Here is a 25933-nt window from a genome sequence, read left to right as displayed (position 1 = left end):
GTGAGCAAGTATCAATAGAAGGTTCTTATTTTTGATCACTGATACCGACCCGGCGACGTAGCGCTATCGGCAGTGCTGCGACAACTAAACCGATCCACTAGACTGCTGCAGCCGCTGAAATGTTGTACGCAACCACAGTACTAAGTTTCGCTATACAAAACCGATTGCATCATTTCAATTGGTTTGAAATTAGACAGACGCATCATTTTATGTTGGAACCAGTCTTAAATCATGTTCAGTACTTATTCAGTTACCAGGGTAGCTTCTTATCGATGATGCAACTGGCATTGCTTTACATTGCTCGCCTTTGAAGAGCTCCTTCCCATATCGTTGACAGCCGACAGGCCTGGACACTACTGGACGCTACATAAGCGGAAAACGTAGCACGTACTCTCTACCTCTCTATCTAGGGGTCCGACACATACCAAAGTCGACATGCCTGGGTTAATACTCGGAAAACGGTTGCCTAAACTCCAACATCAAGATAAAGATGCCTACAACTCATATATTGATACTGTCGAGTCACAATTACACCTGCATCCCACGCACTGAGCTCTTGTCCTCCTGCCTGGCCGTGCCGTGCGGCGTGAGTCACCAGTCTTGTGCTGCGCCGTACAGAATCGACACTAAAATATCGTGACTGGCGTCAAATCATGGCTTCTCAACTTCAGATCATCTTCTTGCATTCAACTGCAGACCGCCCAGGCCGTCACCATGGCGGCAAAACTGGCAAAGCCAGATGCTGGCGAAGACTTCGAGATCGTTGCTAGAGATACTGTCCCTGCCCCAGCTACTGAGAGCTTGCTGTCAATCCAGCAACAAATCGACAGCATCCGACAATGGCTCCAGCCAACAGAATTCATGTCGCCAGGAAATGAGTTCATGAAGCATCTCAACGCATACGTTCCCAACACTGGCAACTGGGCACGCGAGTCGGGTGCCTTCAGCGCCTGGGCAGCCTCCTCAGGGCCAGAAAATGCCCAGGGTTGTCTACACATTCGCGGCGTTGCCGGCAGCGGTAAGTCGGTATTTGCGGCCAGCACCATCCGCCAGCTAAAAGAAGCTGACTCGGCGGTCCCTGTGCTCTTTTTCTTCTTTCGTCAGATTGTGGAGAAGAACCATAGTGCCAAATACTTGGTGCGCGATTTCGTCTCGCAGCTCCTACCGTACAGCGCGTCTCTTGTGTCTGACCTTGGTGTCATGTCAAAAGCCCGCGGTGTTGCCGGCAGCGAACTCGGGGAGCTATGGCAGGCACTGGTCCGGGCTCTTGATGGGTTAGACAGAGCCTACTGCATTGTGGACGCTTTGGATGAGATGGACGACGAGTATTTCGACTTTATCCAGCAGTTGTTGAAGCTCGGGTCACGCAAGCCACATGCCACAAAGGTATTAATGACAAGCCGGCCTTTGCCTCGTATCGAAGAGGCTCTGAGACATCCTGGGGTTTTGCAGCTCAAATTCGATTCATCACTGATCCAGCCGGACGTTGCCAAGTACGTTGCTACGCGACTCGAGTGTCTGGAGCCTCGTCTCAGCAAAGTGAATGAAGAGCTGGTCAAGAACGCCATTTGTAAGCGGGCCGAGGGCCTTTTCATCTATGCGCGTTTCGTGACGGATACTCTGATTGAGGGACTAGACGCGTCACATTATACTGAGGCAACGCTACTTGATGATCTGCAGAATCTCCCGCACAGTCTCAGAAATGTCTATGAGGATATGCTCCGGGAGCACGCGCGACGGAGCGGAGTAAGTACTGAGCAACAGGCACGCATTCTCACGTGTGTGACATATTCAGCACGGCCAATGCGCCTCATTGAGCTCGGATCAATCGTGGCCCTTATGCCTGGCAACGACAAGGACGATCTCAAGAAGGCAAAGGATCTCGTGCGGGCCAGTTGCGGTAGACTTCTGGAGATACTTGAAGATGACACTGTCAGCATCATACATCACTCGTTCACAGAGTTCCTGCATGACGCCAGCCGGGGCTCGTGTCCCGGTGCCTTTCCGGTACTGACACCCGAGGCCGCGCATGGAATGCTGGCCATCATCTTTCTGGAATTCATGGACATTTGTCCGCTAGTCCTAACAGATGCAGACGCAGAGGGCGGGGAGAGTTACGAATCGTTTGACGATCCGGGTGACATGATGGCGATATCGGATAGGCGACGGCAGCAGATGCAGGATATGCAAATCGAGCACCCTCTGATCGATCTCGCTCTGGGTAACTTGTTGCATCACCTAGTTGAAGCCAGGGGGAACACAGATGATGTGATGACCGCGCTCGACAAGTATCTTGTCCCCGGCAGGCCAGCATGGGGCTTGATGATGATGCGTTTCTGGAAGGGGCGCTTTTGCGGCTCCTTCAATAGGATTCATTTGGCCACCGTCCTCAATTTTCCATTTTATTGTTTTGAGCACTTTGTTGCATTGGAACAAAACCGCAATGCCGCGCTCATTGATGCTCGCGATGGCGAAGGCCGTACACCTCTTTCATATGCGGCGCAGGAGGGCAAGACCCACGTCGCCAGGCTACTGCTTGAATGCGAGGCCGATCCGAAGTCGGATTGCCGCAACGGTATGACCCCTTTACATTACGCTGTGAAGGCCGGCCACTCCGAAGTCATGAAGCTGCTATTGGATGCAGGGGTAAATCCGTTGATTGAGAAGACAAAACCCTCGATCTATAGCATGTACCACTTTTACACCTCGGACAAGGGAGACACTGCGCTGAAGTATGGCCTACGTGGTGACGACCCCAACGTTGTAGCCGCCTTGATTCCTTATATCCCTCCTGACGACTTTGACAAGTCGTTGTCTAGGGTACGCAAGCCAATCAATGTCGAGGCCATATTGCGAACTGGAAAGGCCAACGTTGACTCGTTCCTAAACGGGGTAACAAAATTTTACATGGCAGCACAGCGCCATGAACTCGAGATAATGAAGATCCTTCTTCAACATGGAGCTGACCCAAACAAACGTTGTGCCCTGGACGATTTCCGGGATTCGTTCGGTGAGGTTAAAACTGCCTCGGAGCTTGATGAGACAAGCACTCTTCAAGGTCCCACGCCTCTGCACGGATTTGCGGGACGTGATCATAAGCTATACATAGGAGACAGCGATGAAGAGAAGACTAGAAATGCGAAAGAGTGCTTTTCTCTTCTCTTGAAGCATGGCGCCAATGTCAACGAGACCACACGCGGGAACAATGCGGCGAATATGACCCCTCTTCATTTTGCTGTACGGAAAGATCGAGACTCTTCCATCTTCTCTTTCATGAGTGACAGCAACAAGTTCAATCAAGTCGTATCAAAGTTGCTCCTTGATGCTGGCGCAGAGGTCAATGCGATGAATGGAGATGGCAATACTCCACTTCATCTTGCCAATCCAGAAAACACCAAACTCATAAACCTACTGATCAAACGCGGCGCAGATCTGAACGCAAAGAATAACGCAGGTCGAACCCCGCTGTTGGAAATGATGTGTGGTTTATACTGGGCCAAGCCCAAGGTCCTGACAATGGAGGTCTTGGGCGGTCACGGGAAGAACTGTGATGCTGCAGACAACCGTGGCAACAACTTGTTTCATTATGTCATGAGAAACTTGACCAAGTTTACCAAGAAACACATTCCCTTCTTCCGCTTGGCACTACAAGGCTCGGAGGATGCCATTAACAAGCGTGATGAGAAGGGAGAATCGCCTATTTTGAAATACACAGCCGAATCAGTCAGCAGCTATGATCTGACGCCGCGCGACCAGAAAGAACTGCTTGAAGATTTTATCCGAGCAGGATTGGATCTCAATATGCGTGACAACGACGGAAAGACGGTTCTCTGGCGTTTAATAGACAACCACACAGCAAAGATCAAGGCTTTTACCATGTTGGTTGGCCTGGGAGCCGATCCCAAGATCCGTGCCAACGATGGTACAACACTATTCCAAGCTGCGCAAAAGCGTGGGCTCAAGACTGAATGGCCGCGCCTTCTCGCGTCATATGGCGTCGACTGTGCAAGCTATGATGAAAATGGAAATAACCTCATCCATTCTCTTTTCGCCAGCATGCGCACTGACCGGATCACAAAAGAGAGCTTGAACTCTTTTCACGCCTTGCTCGAAATGGGTGTCCCACACATGGCGAAGAATAAGAATGGAAAGACGGTCATCGATATACTCGCATCTCTTAAATATGGAGGGATTTCTGACCGCTCTGGATGGCTCAGATACGTGCTCCAGGCTGATGAATTCCGTGGCCTTGATGTCGACGGGCCCGATGCCAAGGGCATTGCACCCATCCACTCTGCAGCGGGTCGATCCGAGTGCAATGTAGAGATACTACTGGAGGCCGGGGCCGATCCAACTGCAATCACAGTCGACGGTCTATCGCCGTTACATATTGCGGCAATGGAGAGACAGCCTAATGTTGTAGGCCGCTTACTAACATGGTATCAAGACCATGAGGTTCTGAAGGAACAAATCAACCTGCCAACCAACAACAATGGCCGCACTCCCTTGCACTACGCCTGCCGCTCAGGACGACCCGAAAGCGTCTGGAATCTCCTACGGCATGGAGCCGATGCCGGGATTGAAGACCAATCTGGCATGACACCTCTTCATGTCCTTGCAGAGTTCCAAAAAGCAAACGATGGATTGTATGGTGACAATGATGAAAGGACGGTTGACATTGTCCGGCTACTCTTGGATGCGGGAGTTGATCTTGAGACCAAGGTAAATCGTCAGGATGGGATAAAGATGACTCCAATGGACTTGGCTCTTCAGAATGGATGCTTGGAGATGGCGAGAGAGCTACGAAGGAGGGGGGCCACCGCACCCCCTGAGAAGTTGGCTCTATTGGACGACTTTCCTCGGACCTTCACACCAGATGAGCACGGTGGGACCATCAGATCTGCATTGAATAAAGGGGAATATGAGGCGATCAAGCACTATTTACTTGAGGATAGTGATAGGCTGTACGCCATATCGGATATCGTAGAATGGGGCCACCTGGATCTCTTGGAGCACTTTGCGGGTGCCATTAAGAAAGATGAGTTGGTGGTATTGTCACCTTCAAACGACGCCTTTGACGAAACCCCGGATGACGTCTCAAATAACGACTCAGATCACGACTCATATGACGCTCCAGTATACCACACAACGTTTAGCCGAGTGTGCGACCGGCAACTCCCGAGCCTGCACATCATTCAAGCCCTTGTCGAAAAGGCCGGCCTCGATGCCACAACCATCAACAAAGCCTATGTATCTCCGACAATTTTGGCCAAAGCTACGCCCTTGCACAATTTGGCGCGCGGGCACCATTACTGGCAGGCAGAAGCGCTCGAGTACCTCTTAGCACTAGGGGCTGATGCCGAAGCAAAGGCACCTGATGGAGCGACACTACTCGTGACGGCACTGCGATCCTCTGGTTTCTGGAAAGAGGAGACAGTGCGGGTTTTGCTCAAGTACAAAGCTGACCCTCAAGCCGTCAAGTCAAAAACAGGTCAAAGTTGTCTAGCCTTGTCGGACTCGGCCGGGATCACAAGAGCACTGCTTGAGCACGGAGCGAAACTTGGAGACCAAACTTCCATCTTGCAATCAGCTGTCAAGAAGATGGATGCAGAGATGGCTGAGGCTCTTATCGAGGCTGGTGCAGACCCGAACTATATTGATAAAGAAGCAGCGATCACCCAGTGGCAGACGCCAGAGGGCGAGAGCCGACCCGAACCTGTCGAAGAATTCGAGGATACCCGGCAGCGAATCCGAGACTTCAATCAGCGTCAAGAGCGTGAGACGAACATGGTGCGATATTTTCTGCACAGTGCTGCCCGACCCGTTACTGTAGACCACCAGCCCATGTTCTGGGACGAGCATCGAGACGCCTTGGTTCGCGTTTTGCTGGACGGAGGCGCGGACCCGTGGGCTACCTATGCTAATGGAGATACGGTGGTCCACAGAGTCATCCACGACAAAGGACTCGTTGCGCCTCTTCTAGACGGCCTGAACTGTGATCTAAACTGCCGCGGCCAGAATGGTCAGACACTGCTCATCTCGGCCTGTCGTCCAGCCATTGCCCCCGAACCACCGATATACTCGTCACGCAACCCTCCTTATCCACTTGCCAATACTGATGCCATTCGGCTGCTACTCGCTCGTCATGTCGACGTCTTTTCAACAGACGATGGAAATCGTACGGCACTACATTGGATGCTAACATCCGGCCGGCGTTTTGACAACGCCGAACAGGAAGCATTCACAGCGCTCGTGGAGCGAGGTGGCCAGAAACTGGTTATGACAGCGGACGACAATGGCGTCTTACCGCTACACCTTGCGCTAGCATCTGGCCAGTTTGGAGCTGTCTGGTGTCTGCTGGCCCATAGCGCAAATGTGTCGAGCCCCAACCCGTTGACAGGTGACACGGCCCTTCATCTTGTTGTACGCAGATTGGTAGGCGAGACCGGCGCAGCAGCCGAGGCAGCGGAGCTATGGACGCACCTTGTCAATCTTGGCCTTGACATCAATGCACAGAACCATGTCGGCTATACGCCGGCCCTCGCCTTCTCCCGCGCTGGCTGGAGAGGTACCCGCGACCCAGACTACGTATTACCTCATCCTTACTACGCGATGCACCACGATACTACGCACTGCACTACCTTGGCGCTCTTGGTCGACGCTGGTGCCAATCTCATGGCCGTGAACCACGAAGGGCAAGGCATGCTCCATTTGTTGGCGGGGCGGCGCATCGGCAACCCCAACGGCGCGGGTCGAGATCAGGTCAAGGATATAGAAGACTTTTTCGAGAGATTGCTCGAGCTCGGGCTGGATCCACGGCTTGAGGACAAGGCCCTGCGCACGCCTATCGATTTGGCGGTGGCTAGGAATCAGAGGGGAATCCTCGAAATCTTTACGCCCAAGGGCAGAAACCGATCGGAAGAAAAGGTGATGAAGCTGGCAAAGTATGGTGGCGATGAAGATGACGAGAGCGAAGAGGACGAAGACGATGTAGGGATTTTTGACTAGATGCTATGATTGCTTAGGGCAACTTGACAAGATATGAAGTTGGCTCTTTTCTTCTCCTCTCCCCTGATCTTTTTTAGGCGAGGGCTTGCCAATCTCGAAATTATCGCACGAGAGCGAAAATCCATGACAGTGCCTTTTCTTTCCCATTATGCAGAGCGTAACACAAATATCAGCAGAGCACGGTTGCTTACGCATATTTACCGAAAATCGCCGTGTGTAATACAAGATTGTTGGGCTCCCATCAGGATCGATATCTTAAAATTTATTAAGTACAATAAAATATTGACCCCACATTTGATAAATGATATAAGATGACAAGCAAGGACAGTTGTGCTTAAAGTATAAATTTATAGTGCTGGTGGGTCAAAGCCCGCTAAAGCGCTATAATGACAGCGGACACTTGCAAGTTATTGACAAGAATTAGACTTCCTTTCTCTTCTTATACTGAACGTGCTAGAGTGTCTATCTCGGTCTTCGGCTCGGATCTATACCATGACTGGCATCAAGCATTTTACATCACCCCGTGTGACTAGAGCGAAACTCCCAGTGTGTATCTCGCTTCCAGTTCACTATAAGCGCTTGCTGCATTCCAAAGTGCAGCATGAGGGGGGAAACCTTCACACAAGATGGCCGCGTATGACAGTGGATCTATACAAGCTTTCTCGAACCGATGACGAGTTCACGATGGCGTTGATGTAGGAGATGGCATGGTCGAGTCATGACCGCCTCGGCCGTCGACAGGCCAAAAGTGAGGGCACAATGGAGGTCAGTCGGTATGTGCAGACATTTCGCGTCTCAGGTCGCCAAGACTGCGAAACCCAGGGTGGCATGGACCCTGAGCCAAGTCGCCGGGTTTGCCGAGCTTTGTATACTCTTGTGGCTGGCGCATCGCTGGGGTTGTGGACCATGAATTCGGACGAAGTGGCTAAATATGGCGAGAAGTGGGAACAAAATGTGTTCCCTTGGATCATACAGGCGGCCATGTCATTACAAACAGAGAAGCGAAAAAAAACATGAAGCGCGCAGGGAGGCGCGCATACACGAAGGGGTTGCGACCTCGATGAGACACAGGGCCCCGCGCGGTTGGAGGCGCTGCAGTTGCAGTCAGTGGGGCAGCCATCGTCCGAAGGCGACCCCCCAGTTCACGATCAACTGATCGCTGCGCTCCCGTCTTGGCGATGAAGAACCCCTGGAGCACGTCGCCTTGGTTTCAGCCGCATCTGTCAGGCAAGTCCACTAGTAAAAAGCTTGTGAATGGGTGGGAATGGAAGGGTTGGATCACTTGGAGAATATGGAGTCTGAGCGACGGCCCAATGAGAGGGCAGGCTGACGAGGAGAGCCCGTCGCGAACTGCACTCTCCTATAGAGCCCGGTCTCCATTCTCATCGCTCGCTTGAATGAGATGAAAATATGTTCGGCAAGTTCGGCAACAATGGACAAGCAGATGGGATGATATCTCGTTACACCGTCAAGTTGGGCCACATATCCAAGAGGCCCGTATAGCTCTTCACCATCGGGCAACGAGTATAAAGAGATCGTGCCCGGCCGCATCAGATGACAATTTTCCTACTCGATCATCAGACAGCAGCAAGCACATTCATTCTACTTCTCTCATTTCAATCATTCTTTCTTTAAATCGCGATTGACTCGTGACATTCTTTTCTCACTCTCATTTTCTAAATCATAACTTTCTATTTCATCCATTCTCACGCCCACAGAGCGCTCGAAAGACCTTTATCAAGATATTCAACTTTTCCATCAAAGACAAAATGTTCACTCAAATCTTCATCTCCGCCCTCCTCTCGGCTCCCCTCGTTGCCGGCCACGGCAAGGTCACCGTCTTTAGCGGCGACAAGGGTGGCAACGGCACCGCTCTGGGCATCAAGGGCGCCTCCATTGCCAACGTTGGACAGGATTACCAGACCGAGCCCGACACCACAATCTTCTGGTCAAAGGACATTAACACGGACGACGACTTTGGCTTCACCCAGAGCAGCAACGGCAACCTGGGCATGACCAACCTGGACGCCGCCATGGCCCAGGCCGGTAGCACCCTGCCGCAGATCAGCAGCTCCGGCGGCAGCATCAACGCCACCCTGCACGTGGTCACGAGTGATGGCGCGGGCCCCTTTGTCGCCATCGTCGACCCGACGGCCACGGGCAAGTTCTCCAACGCCACCGACATGGACGTCACCGCCCAGGTGCCGGGCGAGGGCGGCTGGATCGACACCACGCCCAGCGAGGCCGCTCTGTCCTTTGGCAACGGCAAGACGGTGGCCCGATGGGCCTCGCGCACCATTGGCAGCAAGGCGACGCGCACGGCTGCCAAGCGCCAGACGGCCACTCTTGTTGATAGGGATTACGTGAGTTGGCAATCTTCAAGAGCGACGTGTTTTGACAGTAAAACTAACCCCCAAACTAGAATCTTCAAATCGCCATGCCTGCTGGAACTACCTGCACCGGTACCTACAACGGAATGAGTGGTCTCTGCGCTGTCAAGATTAGCAACAACAACGAGAACGGACCGTTTGGCGCTGTCATGATTGTCCAGATGTCCGACTAAGTCGGGAGAAGAGCAGAGAGGGTGAAATGTGCGCTGCAGCAAATGTTCATATATAACAACAAACTTTGACGATGTGGTGGATATTGGTAGTTGGTGACGGGGGCTGGCAAAGGGGCTTCGCACTGTTCTTGACTGTACATAGAAGCGCGTAGATCACGACATATTTCTCATGAGACACCAAACTCTGGTCACTTTATGAGTCTTCGACGCGGTTGAGATGTGAAATCTATGAGATATTGTGCAATCAAGAGAACTTAGTTATCTCGTGAATGCATAGTATCCGAACTCGGCTTCAGAAAGGAATTCGCCCGCAAGACCGAGCTGGGTTGGTTATAAGCTCACTACCTTTTGCGGATTGTTCTCTGTTGATTGGATCTTCCGACATTTATTACCTGGGTATTGAACTGAAAACGTAAAATAGAGTAATTCAGCGACATGGAATTTATTGATCAATATTACTGCTCACAATGTTTCGGAAATAATGAAAATATGAGAAATTTTTGTTTGTCCAAGCGCATACGTCTAATCAATACGTAGGAACTTTTCAAAGCTCAATGCGGAGACTTACCATGTATGCGAGGTAGTCATCGTGCCAACATTACTTCGTTTCCACCTGTTGGCGCCACATTTGCAGTGACTGCTCTATTCTGAAACATTACGTAAAGGAACCTTTCTTTATTCCTGTACATACCTTCGTGACCATGGCAAACAACTTGGACATCTCATTGTTTACCGTATGGATATTCATTCCACTTAGACTATTAGATGACATTTGAAACTCGAAACATAGCGTGAGGTGGTGAGTATTTAAGCAAAGCTTGGTCGTCTCCTGTTTGTGGTTTATTACTTAATGAAAAGCCGGAATTTTCTCCTTTTACCTCAGTCAAACTACAAACATCACATTATTAGTGAAATTGCCGGCCAGAGTGAAGTCCCAAGGACTCAACTGTAAGATAAATGCATCTTGGCTCCTTTGAGAACTAATTTTTTTTTTTGACAACATTAACACTGGTGATTGACAGTACAAGATGGCGGATAATAATAATGGAAACAACAACGACGAGAACGCCGATAACGGCCAGCACACTGGACATGTGAATGGTGTTGTCAATGGCACCACGAATGGTACTGCGGATGGTACCGCCAACGGCCATGGCACCACAAATGGTGACCACGCCGAGGCCGGACCACCTTCTGTCAATGGTCAGGGTACCGGGAATGAGCGGGCTCATGTCAATGGTGATACGCCCAGGAATGGGCAACCGGATCAAAATGGTGACGGAGCTGCGGACCAGCCGCCTGAGGATGATGATCCCGCAGTAATTGATAGACTGCGACGAATGCAAGAGTTTAATGATGTAGCCATGGACCATACACACTGGGTTAGCTTGGGCTAGGAGTATAGCATTATTCAAGATCTTGGGAGTGACTGTTAGTTAATCTTTCTTGTTTCCTGTTCATTTTGATGTGACCTATTATTAGATCTCTTGTTGCAACTTAATCTCGGGGCAATGTGCCTTTCTACATTTTTGAAAGCATTTCTAGCATATTAAAGATACCAAGATTCATACTAGAGCATATGAATAAACACAAAGATCAATTCACACGGAGACGGGTGGGCCCATATTACAGATAACTTGAGATTGCTTTGTTCTTGGAAAACTGCCCTATACTCGCAAGGCCATCGCCTTCTTTTACATTTAACTTAGAGTTCTTTGTAGCCAACCTCGTTCTCAGTTGGTCTAAATGACGATATACATAATTTTGAGCACTCCAGCATGGGTGACTGGAATGAACTGCTCAATGCCACTGGTTTAGGTGCGCAAACGCAGTGTCTGGGTACTTTATTTACCGCTATGGGGAAGTATTAAAGCAACTCGTGTCCTTCTTTTGCATAGTATTATACTCAAGAGACATTCTCAATCTCTAAATCTCCAGACCTTTTGCAGCTCAGGTTTCTCAAGCATTGAATTTGGACAAGACCCATTGAAGATCTCCATTATCAAGATTACGGCATAATAAGCGATTCCGATTTAGCAAGCTAACAGCCTTTCAATATGAACGAGGCTCCGACGTAAGAATCTTTATTTATTTGGTTAAAATTGAAAACCTGCATACCAAAATGCCAAGATCACGTTGCTAAGCTGCAGTCATCGGCATTGATTTATCAGTAAGCCTCGTGCACTGCATACAGCGCCCTCAAATACCTTTGAGTGCACTGTCGTACTAAGGAATACGATATAGGTTAGAAAAGAAGGTTCGGCCATATTGCAGTGTCTGTAATTGGGAACACAGGAAAATAATGACCGGCTGCGAGGACTGCGGTGGTACAGGATTCAAGGACACCGATTGCTTCAACTGCAAGGGTGCCAATTGCGAATGCAGTAACAAATGCCCCAACGAAAATTGTGAAGATGGAAAGGTAGAGAAGAAATGTGGTCACTGAAATGGTAGTGGATATGAACCTGACAATTGATGGAATACGTCCATGACAGAACGACAAAGGTTTGCTATAATGCAGGCCCTACTTTTGACGACGTTTAGCATCCGGCAGCGGCCCCGTATCTTAGCTCTGGTGCAGCGCATTTAGTTGGAAGATCGTTCAAATCCCAAGCTTCAAACTAATAGATTACGGGCAGGGCAGTTTTAAAAGTCTTGGTATCATACGCAAATCAGATTTCCCTGTGGCCGTCGGTACTCAGAAGTACTACATTTATACAGCTGGAACGCGAAGACTCAGCAATGGGGCGTGCTGCTGAGTACCGAGCGTGTCCCTCTCTCCTACACTACCCTGCGCCCACGGGCGCTTCAATGTGCACTTCCAAGCCATGGCTGGATCAAAGTACATATTGGTTATGATATCCTCATCTTGTACCCTGTAAAGCTTCTTGATGACCTCGTTGGTGAGTATGTTGGCGCTCTTGACCCGGCGATATGCCCCCAAGTCGTCAAACATGATGTCCAAAGTCAGTTCAAATGGTCCACTGTTCTTGGACCGGACCACTTTGGCAATGTCGAGCATTGCCACCTCACCATCAGGCACTCGTTTTCTGGGCACTTCCACCGGGATCTGAGACTCCAGCTCTTGTCGCTGAGCCGAGTGCAAGTGTTCAGGCTCATCAGGTTCGATGCCATCATCCCGGTTTTGAATAACCATGGTACTCAAGGGGAAAAGCCTAGTCTCCTCGCCTTTCTCCAGGTCAATCAAGTGATAGACACTGAACTTGAAGACCTCACCTGCATCCTGCTCATGAGGTGATAGCGGGCTGGCGAAATTGCCCGTAGTCGCCAATTGACCATCGTAGGGGAAATGCAGAATAGAGGTACGCACATTGTTTGCAATTGCATGCGACTTGTCCTTGTCGGGAGCTACCACTTCGCCCATGATGCCGATTTCATGCGGTTGCTGACTTTCTCCTCCAAGATGTCGTGTCTCGAGGGGCCCCATGACTGCATTTCGCCCGTAAATGTGGTATATAAGACGGCAGGCATCGCTCTGATCGAGCTCTGGGAATAAGTTCTGGCTGTATCGCCTCACCTTTTCCAAAAAGTCGTCAATTTGCCCAATGAGAATCGGATCCCGTATTCCGCCAATGAAAATGGTGCGATGGCCCAGCCTCTTGACGCCTTCGAGCTTGACTTGGTATACAGGCGTCGGGATGAATTCGGCACCCCGGACGCGCACCGTGCGACCATCAGGCAATTGCTCGTACTGAGCCTTGTCCAGATGAAGAATGCCGCCGGGTCCGGGTAGCCTGTCGGGCCTGGTCTTTTCATAAAGTGTATGAGCGGCGACAGAGATGGGTGTGCATTTCTCGAGCGGGGAAAGCGGCGTCAAATCAAAGGATGATTTGCGGATGCGGGCAACCATGGAGCGACCTTTGGGGACTGCACATATACCTCCGCATTCCATAATCTTGCCCATGTGCCAGGCGGTCCCTGGTTCCACGCCTTGCCATAAGCAAAAGCCGGCGAATGGAGCTGGGTCGTATGACCGTCCACCGATAATAATATCAGGATCTTGTTCCAGAGCCTTGATAAAACTAAAGACAGTTAGATGCAATCTTTGAGTGAGTCGTGTGGGATCCTATATGTACTCACGGCTCTGCCCCCATTTGGCCCACGATTTCCACAGCGTCATCAACATCTGCAACGTGCAGAGGGTCAAGCGGTCCGCAAGGGCTGGACTTGCCCTCAATGACACGTGTCTTGATCCATTGCCGCTGAATATCCTGCTCAATGGTGACAACATTGAAGTTGAACCCCTTTTTCTTTGCAATCTCCTCGACAATTGATAGCATCTCACGCACGTGAGAGTTGCTTCCATCGCCGCCCGCAGAGCTTATGAGAACCTTGATTTTCCGGTAAAAGCTCGCTTCCAACATGCTGGTCAGGTCTCGCACATAAGACTCCCGACCACATGTCATTTTGTTCATGCCAAGCTTGTAGGGGCCACCATCTGTTGATCCGCTGTCCACAATTATAGCACTGGGCTTGTAAGTTTCAATGCCGTGCCAGAAGTGGTCTTGACGGTAGCCATAGCCAAGCATGGCGTTGGGGGTCAGTATTGTAAAGTCGGGTTCAGACATTTTGGAGGTTGTTATTTGATCGTTGTATGATCGTAGTGTTAAAGACGGATGCGCAGCACTTATAGAGCCAAGGTATAGATCCAACGGTTGTGCGAATATCCCACTTTCTCTGTAGGTGTTCAGGATGGACTCGGAAAGCCATATCCGCGTCAAGCATAGTGCATTTCTAAGCCCTACACCTCGCTAGACCCCTCAGTCTTGATCCCGTCGGCATCAGATCCCGATATGCAGTCCGTTGTGTTACGAAAGCAAAGCCGATGCAATCTTTATACTGCGGTATCATGCCGGAAACCAAGCCCCTTAGGGGTCAAGTGTGCTGCAGAATCAGACGCTAACCCCCGCAAAACACCGCTGGCACTTACCCCAACACAACGCCCACGCTTCTCCGCAAATCCTCATGCAGAACCCCACGGGAATAGTATATGATTATCCTGATTCTTGGCCTGGAGCTATAAGTAATGGGAAGTGGATGGAGTAAGCTCACAGCAATTTCTGTTTGCATCATGCATGAGCTCGCCGTCGACTACACCATATCTCCTCGGGTCTTATAGAAAACCATTTCATTCCTCAAGTCTACCACGAAAATGTCATATGCCAACACAGGTGAAAAGGTGGACGTTGAGAAAGTGGAAGACTGCCATGATGCATCTGCCGATAAGCATTCCGCTCCAGCTCGAGCTGTCGATGCCTTTACGCCCAACGAGATTAAGCGTGTAGTCCGCAAGCTTGACTTTCGCCTCATGCCCCTTTGCTTCATTTTATACACTTTTTCTGTGCTTGACCGATCGAACCTTGGAAATGCAAAGCTGGCGGGCCTGGAGGATGACATTAATCTCTCTGGCAAGCGGTACCAATGGCTAGGAACCGCGTGAGTGACTACCATGAGTGGATCCAGAACAGACATGGGACATCATGCTCATGTCACGATCTGACAGATTTTATATCGCCTACATCATCTTTCAATTCACTACTCTAGGATGGAAACTATTCCCACCTCACCGATGGGTTGCCCTCGTTGTTTTTTTCTGGGGTACTGCCAGTACACTCCAAGCAGTATGTACCTCATGGGCCGGATTGATGGCCTGCAGGTTCATGCTGGGCATCGCCGAGACCATGTTTGGTCCTGGCGTGCCCCTCTACATGTCCTTCTTTTACCCACGCGAATACATGGGTGTTCGCTTTGGCATCTTTCTGTCCGGAGCTGCTTTGGCGAATGCATACGGTGGCGCTCTTGCATATGGTTTGTCGCATGTTCACTCGTCTGTCAGTAATTGGAGGTTTCTGTTCATAATTGAAGGTGTGTGCTCCTCCCATTTGTCACCGGTCTCGCGACATTGCCGCCATCGCCACGCTACTCTCAATCACTAACCACGACTTCTCGATAGGTGTTCCAACTGCGCTTTTGGCCATAGTCTGCTGGTTCCATCTTCCCGACAGCCCAAACAAGGCCAAATCTCTGTCTTTCGAGGAAAAGCGAATCGCTCAGGCGCTGGCCACGAGCCAGCCTGGAGAGGAAGCTCCAAGCGAAGGAGGTTTGCACTGGAATCATCTCGCTGATGCATTCAAAGATTACCGAAGTGAGTTTGGTGGCACACGTCGGGCTTCTAATAGACACACCGAAAGCTCACACGTCACAGATTGGCTCTTTGCCATTAGTAATTTCAGCACCAATGTCTCGTTTGCCTCACTCCCGCTCTTCTTACCGACCATCATCTCCGAGATGGGAACATTCGACACCCTCACCGCTAATGGCCTCTCGGCTCCGCCATATGCTCTTGCCTTCTTGGCCATTATCGGCTGTGCTTTTCTATCCGACTACCTGCGCACGCGTGGTCCCATTGCCGTCTTCTTTGCACTTGTGGCCTCGGCTGGATACCTTATCCTGGCTCTTTCCGATGGTGCTGCTCCTCGATACGTGGGCATTTTTCTAGTCGTGCTCATATTCGTGACGGTGTCGACAGTGCTGGTATGGAACGTGAATACGAATGAATCTGGAAGCAAGCGTGCCGGTGGTCTATGGATCATCATGACCGTTGGCCAATGCGGGACCCTTCTTGGGACCAACATGTTTCCGTCCAATGAAGCGCCCTATTACAGACGAGGCATGTGGATCGGCTTTGCCTTTTCCATGTTGTCAGCTTGCGTTTGTGGACTTTTGAGCTTTGTTCTGTGGAGAGAAAATCGGAGACGTGATCGGTTGCACGGTTCTGGTGAAGGAGTATCGGATGACAACCAAGACGTGCGTGAGACTGTTGTTCGCTATATCATATGAGCATAGCCACCTTATTCACATTATCATGTCTGAGAGGAGGGCATCCAATTCCATGTCTCATGAAGAGCTAGACAATCTCGAAAAGTAGATCGCTGAAGAAATTCGATCTGGTGACTATCTAAAGTCCAATATCCATGTAGCTTGTGGTCAAAAAATACTTCAATAAAGAAGTATTGACTGAATGCAATCAATAAATGGTTCCATTCATGATCTCCGGTATTCTTGGCAAGCTGGAGAGAACCTTCTCCACCACCGGGCCTGCACCACCGGGCTTGTGTTCCCACAGGGGTTGTACCGCCACCGGAGATATAAAAGACCCACGCGTACCTCGACGTATTACCAGGCGAACCTTGCTATGCAAAAGGATTCATGGTTGGTGGAAAAGAAAGTGTATAATACGGGAGGCTGTGGAGCTTCACTAAGATATTCCGTCAAGACCCTGTTTGTTCGTCTTTCAAAATACCGTTAATGGCTGCATACAAGTTCTGGTAGTCAAAATGAGTGTTGAATCTCGTCCGAGAACCGTTGGAGATGTTGCGAATTTCAAGTATAAAAACCCAAGATTCCGCCATTGATTTGAATAAATCACATCATATTCAAGTACATTAAGCGCAGATAAAATGTTCCAGCCAACTTCTATCATATTCTCTGTTGCGGCGGCTCTCCTCTCGGTTCCGGGAGCCAATGCCAATCCTCTTCAACCTCGCGACGATTTGACGGCCACGGTGGATCTCAGCACCACAAACGGCCAGCCGCAACATTTGGCATCGGGGTTTATATATGGAATCCCTGATAACTACCCCAACCAAATCCCCGATCACTGGTAGGCCAGCCTTGCAATCTTGCTGTTATGGGAGTGCTCAAGCTAACAGTGCGCAGGTACAGCGACATTGACTTCAACTACGGTCGTGTCGGCGGAGCACAGCTGGGTGAACCGGCGCGAGGATGGATCTGGGGTATGGACGAATTCTCCGGAAGAGTCAATTCTGCATTTCTCAATTATGAAGTAAGACCCTTGAGAAAACGAAGAGACAATAACCAGACACTGAGTGATTGAAGGTGTGCAGACAGTTTGACGCCAACGTCATTGTCCTAGTCCATGACATTTGGGGGACAGACAGTGAGTCCAGCGGCCAGTGAAGAGAGTCGTACAGCCCACTAATTTGCAACAGGTCACAACAGCTCAACTGTGTGGCCCGGAGATGATGGGGACTGGACCGATTGGGACTTATATGTGGCCAATCTTCTCGATAGCTTTGTCTCGAATGACATGCTTGAAGGCCTCGTCATTGACATTTGGAACGAGCCTGACCAATCCACATTTTGGCAGCGGGACGTGCAGCAATGGGTTGACCTATATATCAGGACGCACAAGGCAATTCGGTATGTCTAGTTCATCGTCCTTTGAATTTTTTTGTATCAGATAGACTAACCTCCTTCTTAGATCTGATTCTCGCTTCGACGGCGTCAAGATCAGTGGGCCAAGTCTTTCTGGCTTGCCCGCCAGCGACAACGAGTGGTGGACTACATGGCTGCAGCAGATTGCCGGAAACAGTACCGTGCCAGATCAGTGGTCCTACCACATGGAACACTCGCTGGCAAACGCCAACAATGACCCTCTCGTTACCAATGCGACCTTGGCTGCGATGCTGGAAGAGTACCAACTTCCCGAGCGCGAAGTCAATGTCAACGAATACGCCATTCTGGGGGAGATGCACCCCTCTGGGTACGCGTGGTGGATCGCGCGTCTCGAGCGCTACAACTTTTGGGGTCTCCTGGGAAACTGGGCGTCTGGCACGACACTTCATGATCTTTTTGCCAACCTCCTCACCAAGGAGAGCGACCCCGACGACTACGAGGCCACAGACTATGTTGCAGCTCCAGGCTATTGGGTGTACAAGTACTACAACGTCAACATGACGGGGGAGAGGCTCGCGACCACTGGCAGCGGCGACTCATACTTGGATGTGTACGCAACCAGAGACGAGAGTACCGTTCGACTTTTGGTCGGCTCTCGCGTTCGCGAAGGCACCTGGACCGTCCAGCTCAATAACTTGAGCAGTATTGGATACGATGTTTCCGGGACTGTCTCAATCAGCACCTGGGGTTTTGATGGCGCCGACCTTTACACGGCGCAAGCGGCGCCCAGTTTCCGAAACACATATGACCACCGTATATCAAATGACGCGCTGGCTTTCAAGATATACCAAAACGACATTTATACGGCTTGGGCGTTTGAATTCGCTGTACTGAACTAATGAGTGGTGCCTTGGGTCTGTGCAACAAGTCATTGTTGCGAGCCCCCATTTGCTTCAAGGTAGTATCAAAGGTGCTTGTATATCAATCTCTAGCTTTTCTATCTCACGCGGAGGAAGCGAAGATGGTGTTGAGAAGGCAATTTACGCGACCAGAATAAGTACCGAGATAATAAAATATCCGACCTGTTTTATCGCTTGCGAGCCGAGATTAATCCCCGCACTAAACGTGGCCCCCAAGCGGGTTCCAATATTGGCAAGGCAAGCCCCGGACCCATGTTAGCGACGTTGAAACACACAAGATCGAGTTCCACAAACACCAATCGAGTACATATCACAAAAGAAACATTAACACTGATTGGACTCGGTTAATCTTCCTTGCCAACTGGTGTCTATAAGAACGCTCGAGTAACGAAATGAATCCATTGGGCTTCCAGAACTCCCCTTTTCATATAGAGCGCTGTCCATTTACATTATCCGAATTGGTCAATTGAGATTTGCGACACGGAAAGAGGTCGTCGCTTAATGTGTCGCCTATTAGTCAGACGGCTCAGTTGTTACACTACATAGTACTAACTTAGGTAGGTGCCTATATCTTGGGTTAGTATCTCTTCCTTTATTCGCCCACTCAAGCGCAAGCGAGATAGTCGGCAATGCACAGCGTTATTGTACTTTGTAGAGATAGAAGGCTTTGAGTCGGCACTCATCTCGTACCTCGCTTATACACAGTATAGTACCAGCTCGAAGCGATGTGATACCTCATGCCCACACATCTAATGAGCGGGGCAAAACTTTTGGTGTTGGCCGGCGTGGACGAACCAGTCGAGCCGAACGGGACGACGACTACCAGAATTGGAAAACCAGAGGCAAATAAAATCTTCTTTACCCGCTACTCAAGCACCTTTTTACTTCCGTGCTAATCTTCGGAGCATTGGACATCCGGGCCTGTGGGTTCCATGATTCGCAGTCAACGAGTCGGTTGATAGGGACGTTGTGGACCGTGGCCGCCCAGCTTTGCATTAGAGCACGTGCGGGACAGGGGGGTTCAATCTTCAATAGCTCGCTAAAGATTGCCGATGGCTGCAATGGACCGTACCTACAGCTCATCCCAGCGTCATCAAATTGCACCCTCCAAGCGATTATCGTTATGCATCCTCCATACCTAACCCAGCTTGAGATGGTTTATTTTTTCGGGCGCCTTTATTATGTTCGGTCTCGTCTGGCACGGCCAAACACAGACATTCTTGACAAACACTTAACTTGATCTTTGTTTCTCTCTCACATCTTTGCAGCTCCTCGGCAGCATCAATACAGGATCAAAGAGATGGACGTCCTCCTCCGGCCCGCTGTATTAGCGCCTACTTTACTCGTCGTTGGGTGGCTCGTCTACCAGCTGCTCAAGCCCTCAAAATTGCCACAACTCCCTATTCTGGGTGCAAGACCTGGAGAATGGTTTCCGCTCTTCCGGGCGGGATGGCGAAACGCCAGAGACATGCGCACAGCGTCCCTTACAGCCTATCAACAGTTTCGCAACGAAGCCTTCATCTTCCCTGTAGCTGGCGCTTGCGCCAGTGTGATACTACCCAGGGAAGAGCATCAGTGGCTGATTGATCAGCCCGACTCGGCTCTTTCCATGCACAAAGCGACAACCTCGGACTTGGAGATTGAAAACACCGTCATGGATCCAAAGTTGGTCATGGACAACCCAGTACACCAACATCTCATCGCCACTACCCTGACCAGAGAAACCGGCAACCTGATCCCAGAATTGTTCGACGAGCTCCAATCCAGTCTAGATCAACTATGGGGCAAGGACAATGACCGGTATACGGAAATCCCCGTTTGGGAAGTGATGCAACGGATCATTGGAAGGGTCACCAACCGTGTATTTGTTGGGCTTCCCATGTGTCGCAATGAAACCTTGTTAAAGCTTGGTATTGAATGTGCGCAAGAGATCCCCATGAATGGGTTGTTCCTCCGGTTCGTCTGGAAACCGATGCGATCACTCGTCGCGCTCATCATCACCATACCTTCACGCATACACCAGAATCGATTCTACCAGACGCTCAGGCCCGAGATTGAACAGCGCATCAGGAAACTCAACGCCCAGCTTGCCGATCCAGAAGCCAAGTCTCTTCGAGATGAGCCCAATGACTTCTTGCAGTGGTCCATTCACCAGGCGAAAGCCTCGGGGGATCCGTACATGATGAAACCAGCCACTCTAGCTGGCCGGATCATGTTGCTCAACTTTGCGTCGATCCATACTTCGTCATTTGCCATTACCCACGTCCTACTCGATCTGGCCTCTTCTGAGCAATCGTATATCGATGAGCTGCGCGAGGAGATTCAAGAGGTCCTTGCCGCCCACGGAGGAGAGTGGAACAAGCGGGCCCTGGCTGCCATGACCAAAGTCGACAGCACAATGAGGGAATCACAGCGTCTCAATTCGTTTGTGACATTGGCAACCACCCGCCTAGTTGTCGCGCCTGGGGGTGTCAAGACCCCATCTGGCCTTCATCTTCCTCAGGGGACAAGACTCGCCATGCAGTCCTATCCTGTATTCCACGACGCGGACATTTATCCCGACCCCTTTGTTTTCAAGCCGTTTCGCTTTGCTGCGAAGAGAGAAGACAAGACTGGCGAGGCAACATATGTCGAAAAAGCTCGCCAAGCATGGGCGACAACCAGCGCCGAGTATACTGCCTTTGGCCACGGAAGGCACGCCTGCCCTGGGAGATTCTTTGCATCAAGTGAGCTCAAGCTGATGCTGGCCAATATCCTATTGCATTATGATATCAAATTGCAAGAGAGTAGGCCAGACAATGTGTGGTTTGGTATGAATAGGATACCGCCCATGAAAGCTTCAATTTGGGCCAAGCGAAGATCTATTTAAATTAGGTTTTGAGCGCACTACTGGGACTGTGTCATATTGGAAACAAACACGTATAAAGTTGAGTAATATCCATATTTTAGACCAATGGCGCAGCATATATAATCGTTAATTACAAAATATAATAAATACGTCAGATGTCAAATTACAGGAAATAAACCGTGAACCAAAACCGATCAAGTTATTATACTAAGCAAAATTGTGAGGTGCCACGGCAAAGAGTTACGGCACTATAGGATTGGCTAGACACAATAAATGAAATAAATACCTATTCAGTCAGCTCAAGGATCCATATCTGACCTAGTATACTTAAACACCTGTTGACCAATGAGATGATGTGTGACGACTATAGTGGGCAACGGCCTAATAATGGCTATTAGCTTAGCGCTCACCTGCGCATCGGCAATGCATTCTGGCTGAAGTTATTAGCGAAATATTGGGGAAATGGGCGTATAAACCGTGGAGGCTTGCGTCGATATTCCAACAAATCCAGATTGCTGATCTGAAAAGCACAAGTTCATATTCAATTTGAAGACAATTTATTCATCATGACAAAGACTCAAATAGCCATTATTGGTGCAGGACTCATTGGTCCACGCCATGCCGAGGCCGTGGCCAAAAGCGCAGGCGCCCAAGTCGCGGCCATAGTCGACGTTACTCCCAAGGGTAGTGAAATCGCCGCCAAATTCGGGGTACCCTTTTACTCTACCGTAGCAGACATGCTTCAATCGAGTGCCAAACCCGATGCGGCCATAATTTGCACGCCAAACCACACGCATGTGTCGATAACCAAGGAACTCTTGGCCGCAAATGTCCATGTCTTGGTGGAAAAGCCCGTGAGCACCGACATAGCGAGCGGCAAGGAGCTGGTCCAACTCGCCGGCACCGTCCCGGCCAAGACACTGGTGGGCCATCACCGGCGGTTCAACCCCTACATGGTTGCGGCCAAGGAGGTCGTGTCGTCGGGTTCCCTGGGGCGGGTTATCGGCATCAATGGCATCTGGGCGCTGCACAAGCCCAGTGACTACTTCGAGGCCCCGACCGACTGGCGGCAGGGCAGCACGGGCGGCGTCGTCCTCATCAACATGGTCCACGAGGTGGATCTGCTGCACTACCTGCTGGGTCCCATCACGTCCGTCCACGCCGAAAAGACCATTTCGCAGAGAGGCTACGCGGCCGAGGAAGGGGCCGCCATCACGCTGCGGTTCAAGTCCGGGGCGGTGGGAAGTTTCTTCATTTGTGACAATACGCCTTCGCCGTGGAACTTTGAGGCCGGCACGGGAGAGAACCCGCTGATTCCCAAGACGGGCGAAAACTTTTATCGTGTCTTTGGCACCGAAGCCTCGCTGAGCGTGCCCGACATGACGATATGGTCATACAAGGGTACGCAAAAGTCGTGGCACTCTGAAATTGTACGCGAGCAGTCCAGCGTGCCCGACGGCGTGCCCTTTGAGCTGCAGGTGGACCACTTTGTCAGAGTCATTCGTGGTGAGGAGGCCCCTAGTTGCACTGCTCAGGCTGGTCTGGCAGCCTTGGTCGTGTGCCAGGCAATCAAGGACGCATTAGAGGACAATAGCACAGTCCAGATTGAGAAGTATGAACTTTGAGAAGAGCTGCTTAAAACGCCACATGCAAGCTGATGGTAGAAACTCAATTCAATCAATTGTCTAGAGAGTCACATAGCTCAAATTAAAATCAATAAATTAAAAGATATGTCTAAATTGTCTAGTATGATATCCACAAGATCCATATAAATTCCAGTCTTCGTGGTAAAAAGTTTGATTGGGAAATCGCGGCTTCATAGTGAATGAGTCACTTGATGGTCGGTCCATAGAACATTAAAGAAGGATCTCATATTACTCGTACGCCTCTTGATCCAAACATTTCCTTCATACCTTGATACTCATCAGTTTGCCCTTCCATGAGCTGACTCATGTCTAGTCGAATTGTCTCTAGATCTGGAAACTTTCCGTCGCAAACAGCTTCTGCCAAGCCTAGAATGCAACGGGAAGAATCGGGACAATCGTGTGTGATGCGGGTGAGCCCAAAGTGCTTCAAGGTCTTGGGAAGAATTTCCACCAAAAGCTGCGATCCCTCGCTGTGTATATCGCTTCCCTCTGAGAGCATATCTTGGCTCAAAGTGACGCTATGCAGTTGTTTGAAATCGGTAAAAGTAGCGCTAGATTCTAGTCGTCCTTTGTAGAATCTTGCGTGCAGGTCGAGCTCCAACACCCGCAGCGTATCGCGAACTAGTGAGAGGGCCTCATGTACGGAAGTCCACGTCAGTTGCTCCTCGTCACCTTCATCAATTGCGGTAACCTCGACATCGTCGCCCTTCTCACGGGCAGAGCGGTACACAAATTCCTCGAGGCTTGGAGAGTGGAACAAGAGATCCCGAAAGGAATCAGTACCTAGGCAACCTTGATGAACGCTGAGCGTCTTGAGGTGATGAAATTCGGGCTCTGGCGGCCATGTCCCAACTTCGTTGACATTGAACGGCCACTCGAAATGCAGGTGCTCGAGAGTGTCTCGCGACAGACGGAAAATTGTCGCATAACTACCCAAGTTGAAGTTATCCCTGGGCCCTGCGCGGACATTGAGATGCCTTAGGCCCGGTAATGCCTGCTGACTGCGGTACTCGTAAATCGAAAGAACCGAGAAGCCGTGTGTCCGCGGATCGTGTCGGTAGTCCAAAGCTTGGAGGTTCGGAAGAAAAAGTGGTAATATTTGAGGATACTGGTGCATATATTCAATGGATCCTCGGGTGGTATTTTCGTACAGGTCGAATCTTAGTAGATGCAGCTTGGCATTGTACTTGTCCTTGAATTCACTACCCCAGTCGAAACATTTTTCATTTTCCGTTTCATCTTCGTCCATACGGTATGACCGGTACTGGAGGTTTTCCTCCTCAATCAGCCGATCTACCTCGCTTTCTTCTCCTTCGTACCATCGAACTGTCTGCACCAACGAGGCGAGATTTTCTTGCTCCACGATCGTTCGGAAAAAGAGCTCCAACGACCGGACGCCAATGAGCACTGGTGTCTTGTAGAGTACCGGCTGGAGGATTTGAAGAAGGCCGCGACATGCTCGGCTCAGACTGGACAGTCCACTTACAATGCCTTGAGCGCCGTCGTCCTTGGCATCAGTGTTGATGTATTCACTCTCTAGGAGATTGCAGATTTCGAGCCATAATTCCTGCGGGAATTTCGATCCTTCTCGGTCCATCTTGTCTTTTTGCTTCTCGTAGTTGCTGCTCAATGCTTCATTTTCTCTTGCATCTGGGATTTATATAGAGGGATGGGAAATAGAAAAAGGCGGTATGTTTATAGGCAGCTTTGCCATTAACCCCACTTTGCAAGAACGGGGGTTCAATAATTCGGATGAGTACTAGACACCAGTGGGGTTGGATCGAATACTCGGCCAGGCAGAATCCGATAATATTGCGATACTCGATGGTGTTTTTGTTTCTTGTAATGTTGCATCAATGAGTCTGGGCTTGATAACGTATAGAAATCTCCACAGCGAGCCAGGGATCAGACTAGGCAGCAAGACCCTAACGGCCGGAACAGACCCAAAAGGTCCCGCAGCTGCAGGGATGCATAGTAGAATTCGAACTCACTATTTGTCTGCAACTACAATTGGGTATGATTACGCAAAGTAGGTAACCAATTCGTCAGCCCTTCATATCCAGTGTCGAGATGAAGCGTGGAGCAAGGTATAGGATTAAAACTTCACTGATGGAAAACAGGGCAGAAAACATGTCTCAAGAGACGCCTGCTAGACAACTATTACCGAATTTGTGTACGTAGTCTTCTATAATTAGTCGTAACGAAGAGGTTATCGCATAGTAAGTAGTATGAAAAGACAGTCGGAAAGCAGATCTAACAACGATTTGATTCGTTATCAAGGCTTGTCCGCCACGTGAATGCCAATCTATTTCTGGATCAGCTCTCCATTCTCGCCCTTCTTGCTTCTGTGCTGATCCTTCAAGAATTCTTCAATGGGAATATCATGATGCGGCCGCTCCGGGGGGCCTGGGATGGGTTCCGGTGCCTTCTGGGCGTCCTCTTCCTTCTTCTCAATCCCGAGAATCTTGCCTGCAGCCGGGATATAATCGGCAACTACAGGGCCTCATGTCAGTTGATGATGCGTTAATCAGAAAAATTGCAACATTACCTTTTTCTAAAATTGTAGGTTGCACCTCTTCCTTGCCATAGTTGGGGTCACGAGCGACACGGGCCTTGTGGTCGAGCTGCTCTTTGAATGAAGGGGGGTTGTTCAGTTGTTGCTCTTGCTCCGAAGCCATTGCTGGTTTATTACGCTGCAAATCGATCACGAATACTTTGGTGGGCAGCC

General features: G+C 50.1%; 10 protein-coding genes across 10 annotated transcripts; 7 read left to right on the top strand and 3 right to left on the bottom strand.

Annotated features, from left to right (window-relative positions):
* Positions 1-714: 714 nt before the first annotated feature.
* Positions 715-7008, top strand: PFICI_07452 (uncharacterized protein; the record flags this gene model as incomplete). Its single annotated transcript, XM_007836033.1, has 1 exon — positions 715-7008. The coding sequence occupies one exon, from the start codon at positions 715-717 to the stop codon at positions 7006-7008; it is 6294 nt and encodes a 2097-aa protein (XP_007834224.1).
* A 1769-nt stretch (positions 7009-8777) lies between these two features.
* PFICI_07451 (uncharacterized protein) lies at positions 8778-9571 on the top strand (the record flags this gene model as incomplete). Its single annotated transcript, XM_007836032.1, has 2 exons — positions 8778-9371; positions 9431-9571. The coding sequence occupies 2 exons, from the start codon at positions 8778-8780 to the stop codon at positions 9569-9571; spliced, it is 735 nt and encodes a 244-aa protein (XP_007834223.1).
* A 1028-nt stretch (positions 9572-10599) lies between these two features.
* On the top strand, positions 10600-10968 carry PFICI_07450 (uncharacterized protein; the record flags this gene model as incomplete). Its single annotated transcript, XM_007836031.1, has 1 exon — positions 10600-10968. The coding sequence occupies one exon, from the start codon at positions 10600-10602 to the stop codon at positions 10966-10968; it is 369 nt and encodes a 122-aa protein (XP_007834222.1).
* Positions 10969-12284: 1316 nt separating this feature from the next.
* On the bottom strand, positions 12285-14160 carry PFICI_07449 (uncharacterized protein; the record flags this gene model as incomplete). The annotated part of the gene is made up of 2 exons (XM_007836030.1): positions 12285-13614; positions 13673-14160. 2 exons carry the CDS (start codon positions 14158-14160, stop codon positions 12285-12287), a joined length of 1818 nt encoding a protein of 605 aa, XP_007834221.1.
* Positions 14161-14744: 584 nt separating this feature from the next.
* PFICI_07448 (uncharacterized protein) lies at positions 14745-16432 on the top strand (the record flags this gene model as incomplete). Its single annotated transcript, XM_007836029.1, has 4 exons — positions 14745-15028; positions 15096-15457; positions 15546-15737; positions 15798-16432. 4 exons carry the CDS (start codon positions 14745-14747, stop codon positions 16430-16432), a joined length of 1473 nt encoding a protein of 490 aa, XP_007834220.1.
* Positions 16433-17052: 620 nt separating this feature from the next.
* On the top strand, positions 17053-18690 carry PFICI_07447 (uncharacterized protein; the record flags this gene model as incomplete). Its single annotated transcript, XM_007836028.1, has 5 exons — positions 17053-17255; positions 17312-17438; positions 17492-17552; positions 17605-17815; positions 17877-18690. The coding sequence occupies 5 exons, from the start codon at positions 17053-17055 to the stop codon at positions 18688-18690; spliced, it is 1416 nt and encodes a 471-aa protein (XP_007834219.1).
* Positions 18691-20011: 1321 nt separating this feature from the next.
* On the top strand, positions 20012-21580 carry PFICI_07446 (uncharacterized protein; the record flags this gene model as incomplete). The annotated part of the gene is made up of 1 exon (XM_007836027.1): positions 20012-21580. The coding sequence occupies one exon, from the start codon at positions 20012-20014 to the stop codon at positions 21578-21580; it is 1569 nt and encodes a 522-aa protein (XP_007834218.1).
* A 545-nt stretch (positions 21581-22125) lies between these two features.
* Positions 22126-23184, top strand: PFICI_07445 (uncharacterized protein; the record flags this gene model as incomplete). Its single annotated transcript, XM_007836026.1, has 1 exon — positions 22126-23184. The coding sequence occupies one exon, from the start codon at positions 22126-22128 to the stop codon at positions 23182-23184; it is 1059 nt and encodes a 352-aa protein (XP_007834217.1).
* Positions 23185-23428: 244 nt separating this feature from the next.
* On the bottom strand, positions 23429-24802 carry PFICI_07444 (uncharacterized protein; the record flags this gene model as incomplete). Its single annotated transcript, XM_007836025.1, has 1 exon — positions 23429-24802. The coding sequence occupies one exon, from the start codon at positions 24800-24802 to the stop codon at positions 23429-23431; it is 1374 nt and encodes a 457-aa protein (XP_007834216.1).
* Positions 24803-25510: 708 nt separating this feature from the next.
* PFICI_07443 (uncharacterized protein) lies at positions 25511-25883 on the bottom strand (the record flags this gene model as incomplete). Its single annotated transcript, XM_007836024.1, has 2 exons — positions 25511-25698; positions 25754-25883. The coding sequence occupies 2 exons, from the start codon at positions 25881-25883 to the stop codon at positions 25511-25513; spliced, it is 318 nt and encodes a 105-aa protein (XP_007834215.1).
* Between the last annotated feature and the right edge of the window lie 50 nt (positions 25884-25933).

The sequence above is a fragment of the Pestalotiopsis fici genome, assembly GCF_000516985.1.
Source record: "Pestalotiopsis fici W106-1 unplaced genomic scaffold PFICI_Scf_5, whole genome shotgun sequence".
Lineage (NCBI taxonomy): Eukaryota > Fungi > Ascomycota > Sordariomycetes > Amphisphaeriales > Sporocadaceae > Pestalotiopsis > Pestalotiopsis fici.
This window is presented reverse-complemented; position numbering and strand designations above follow the sequence as displayed.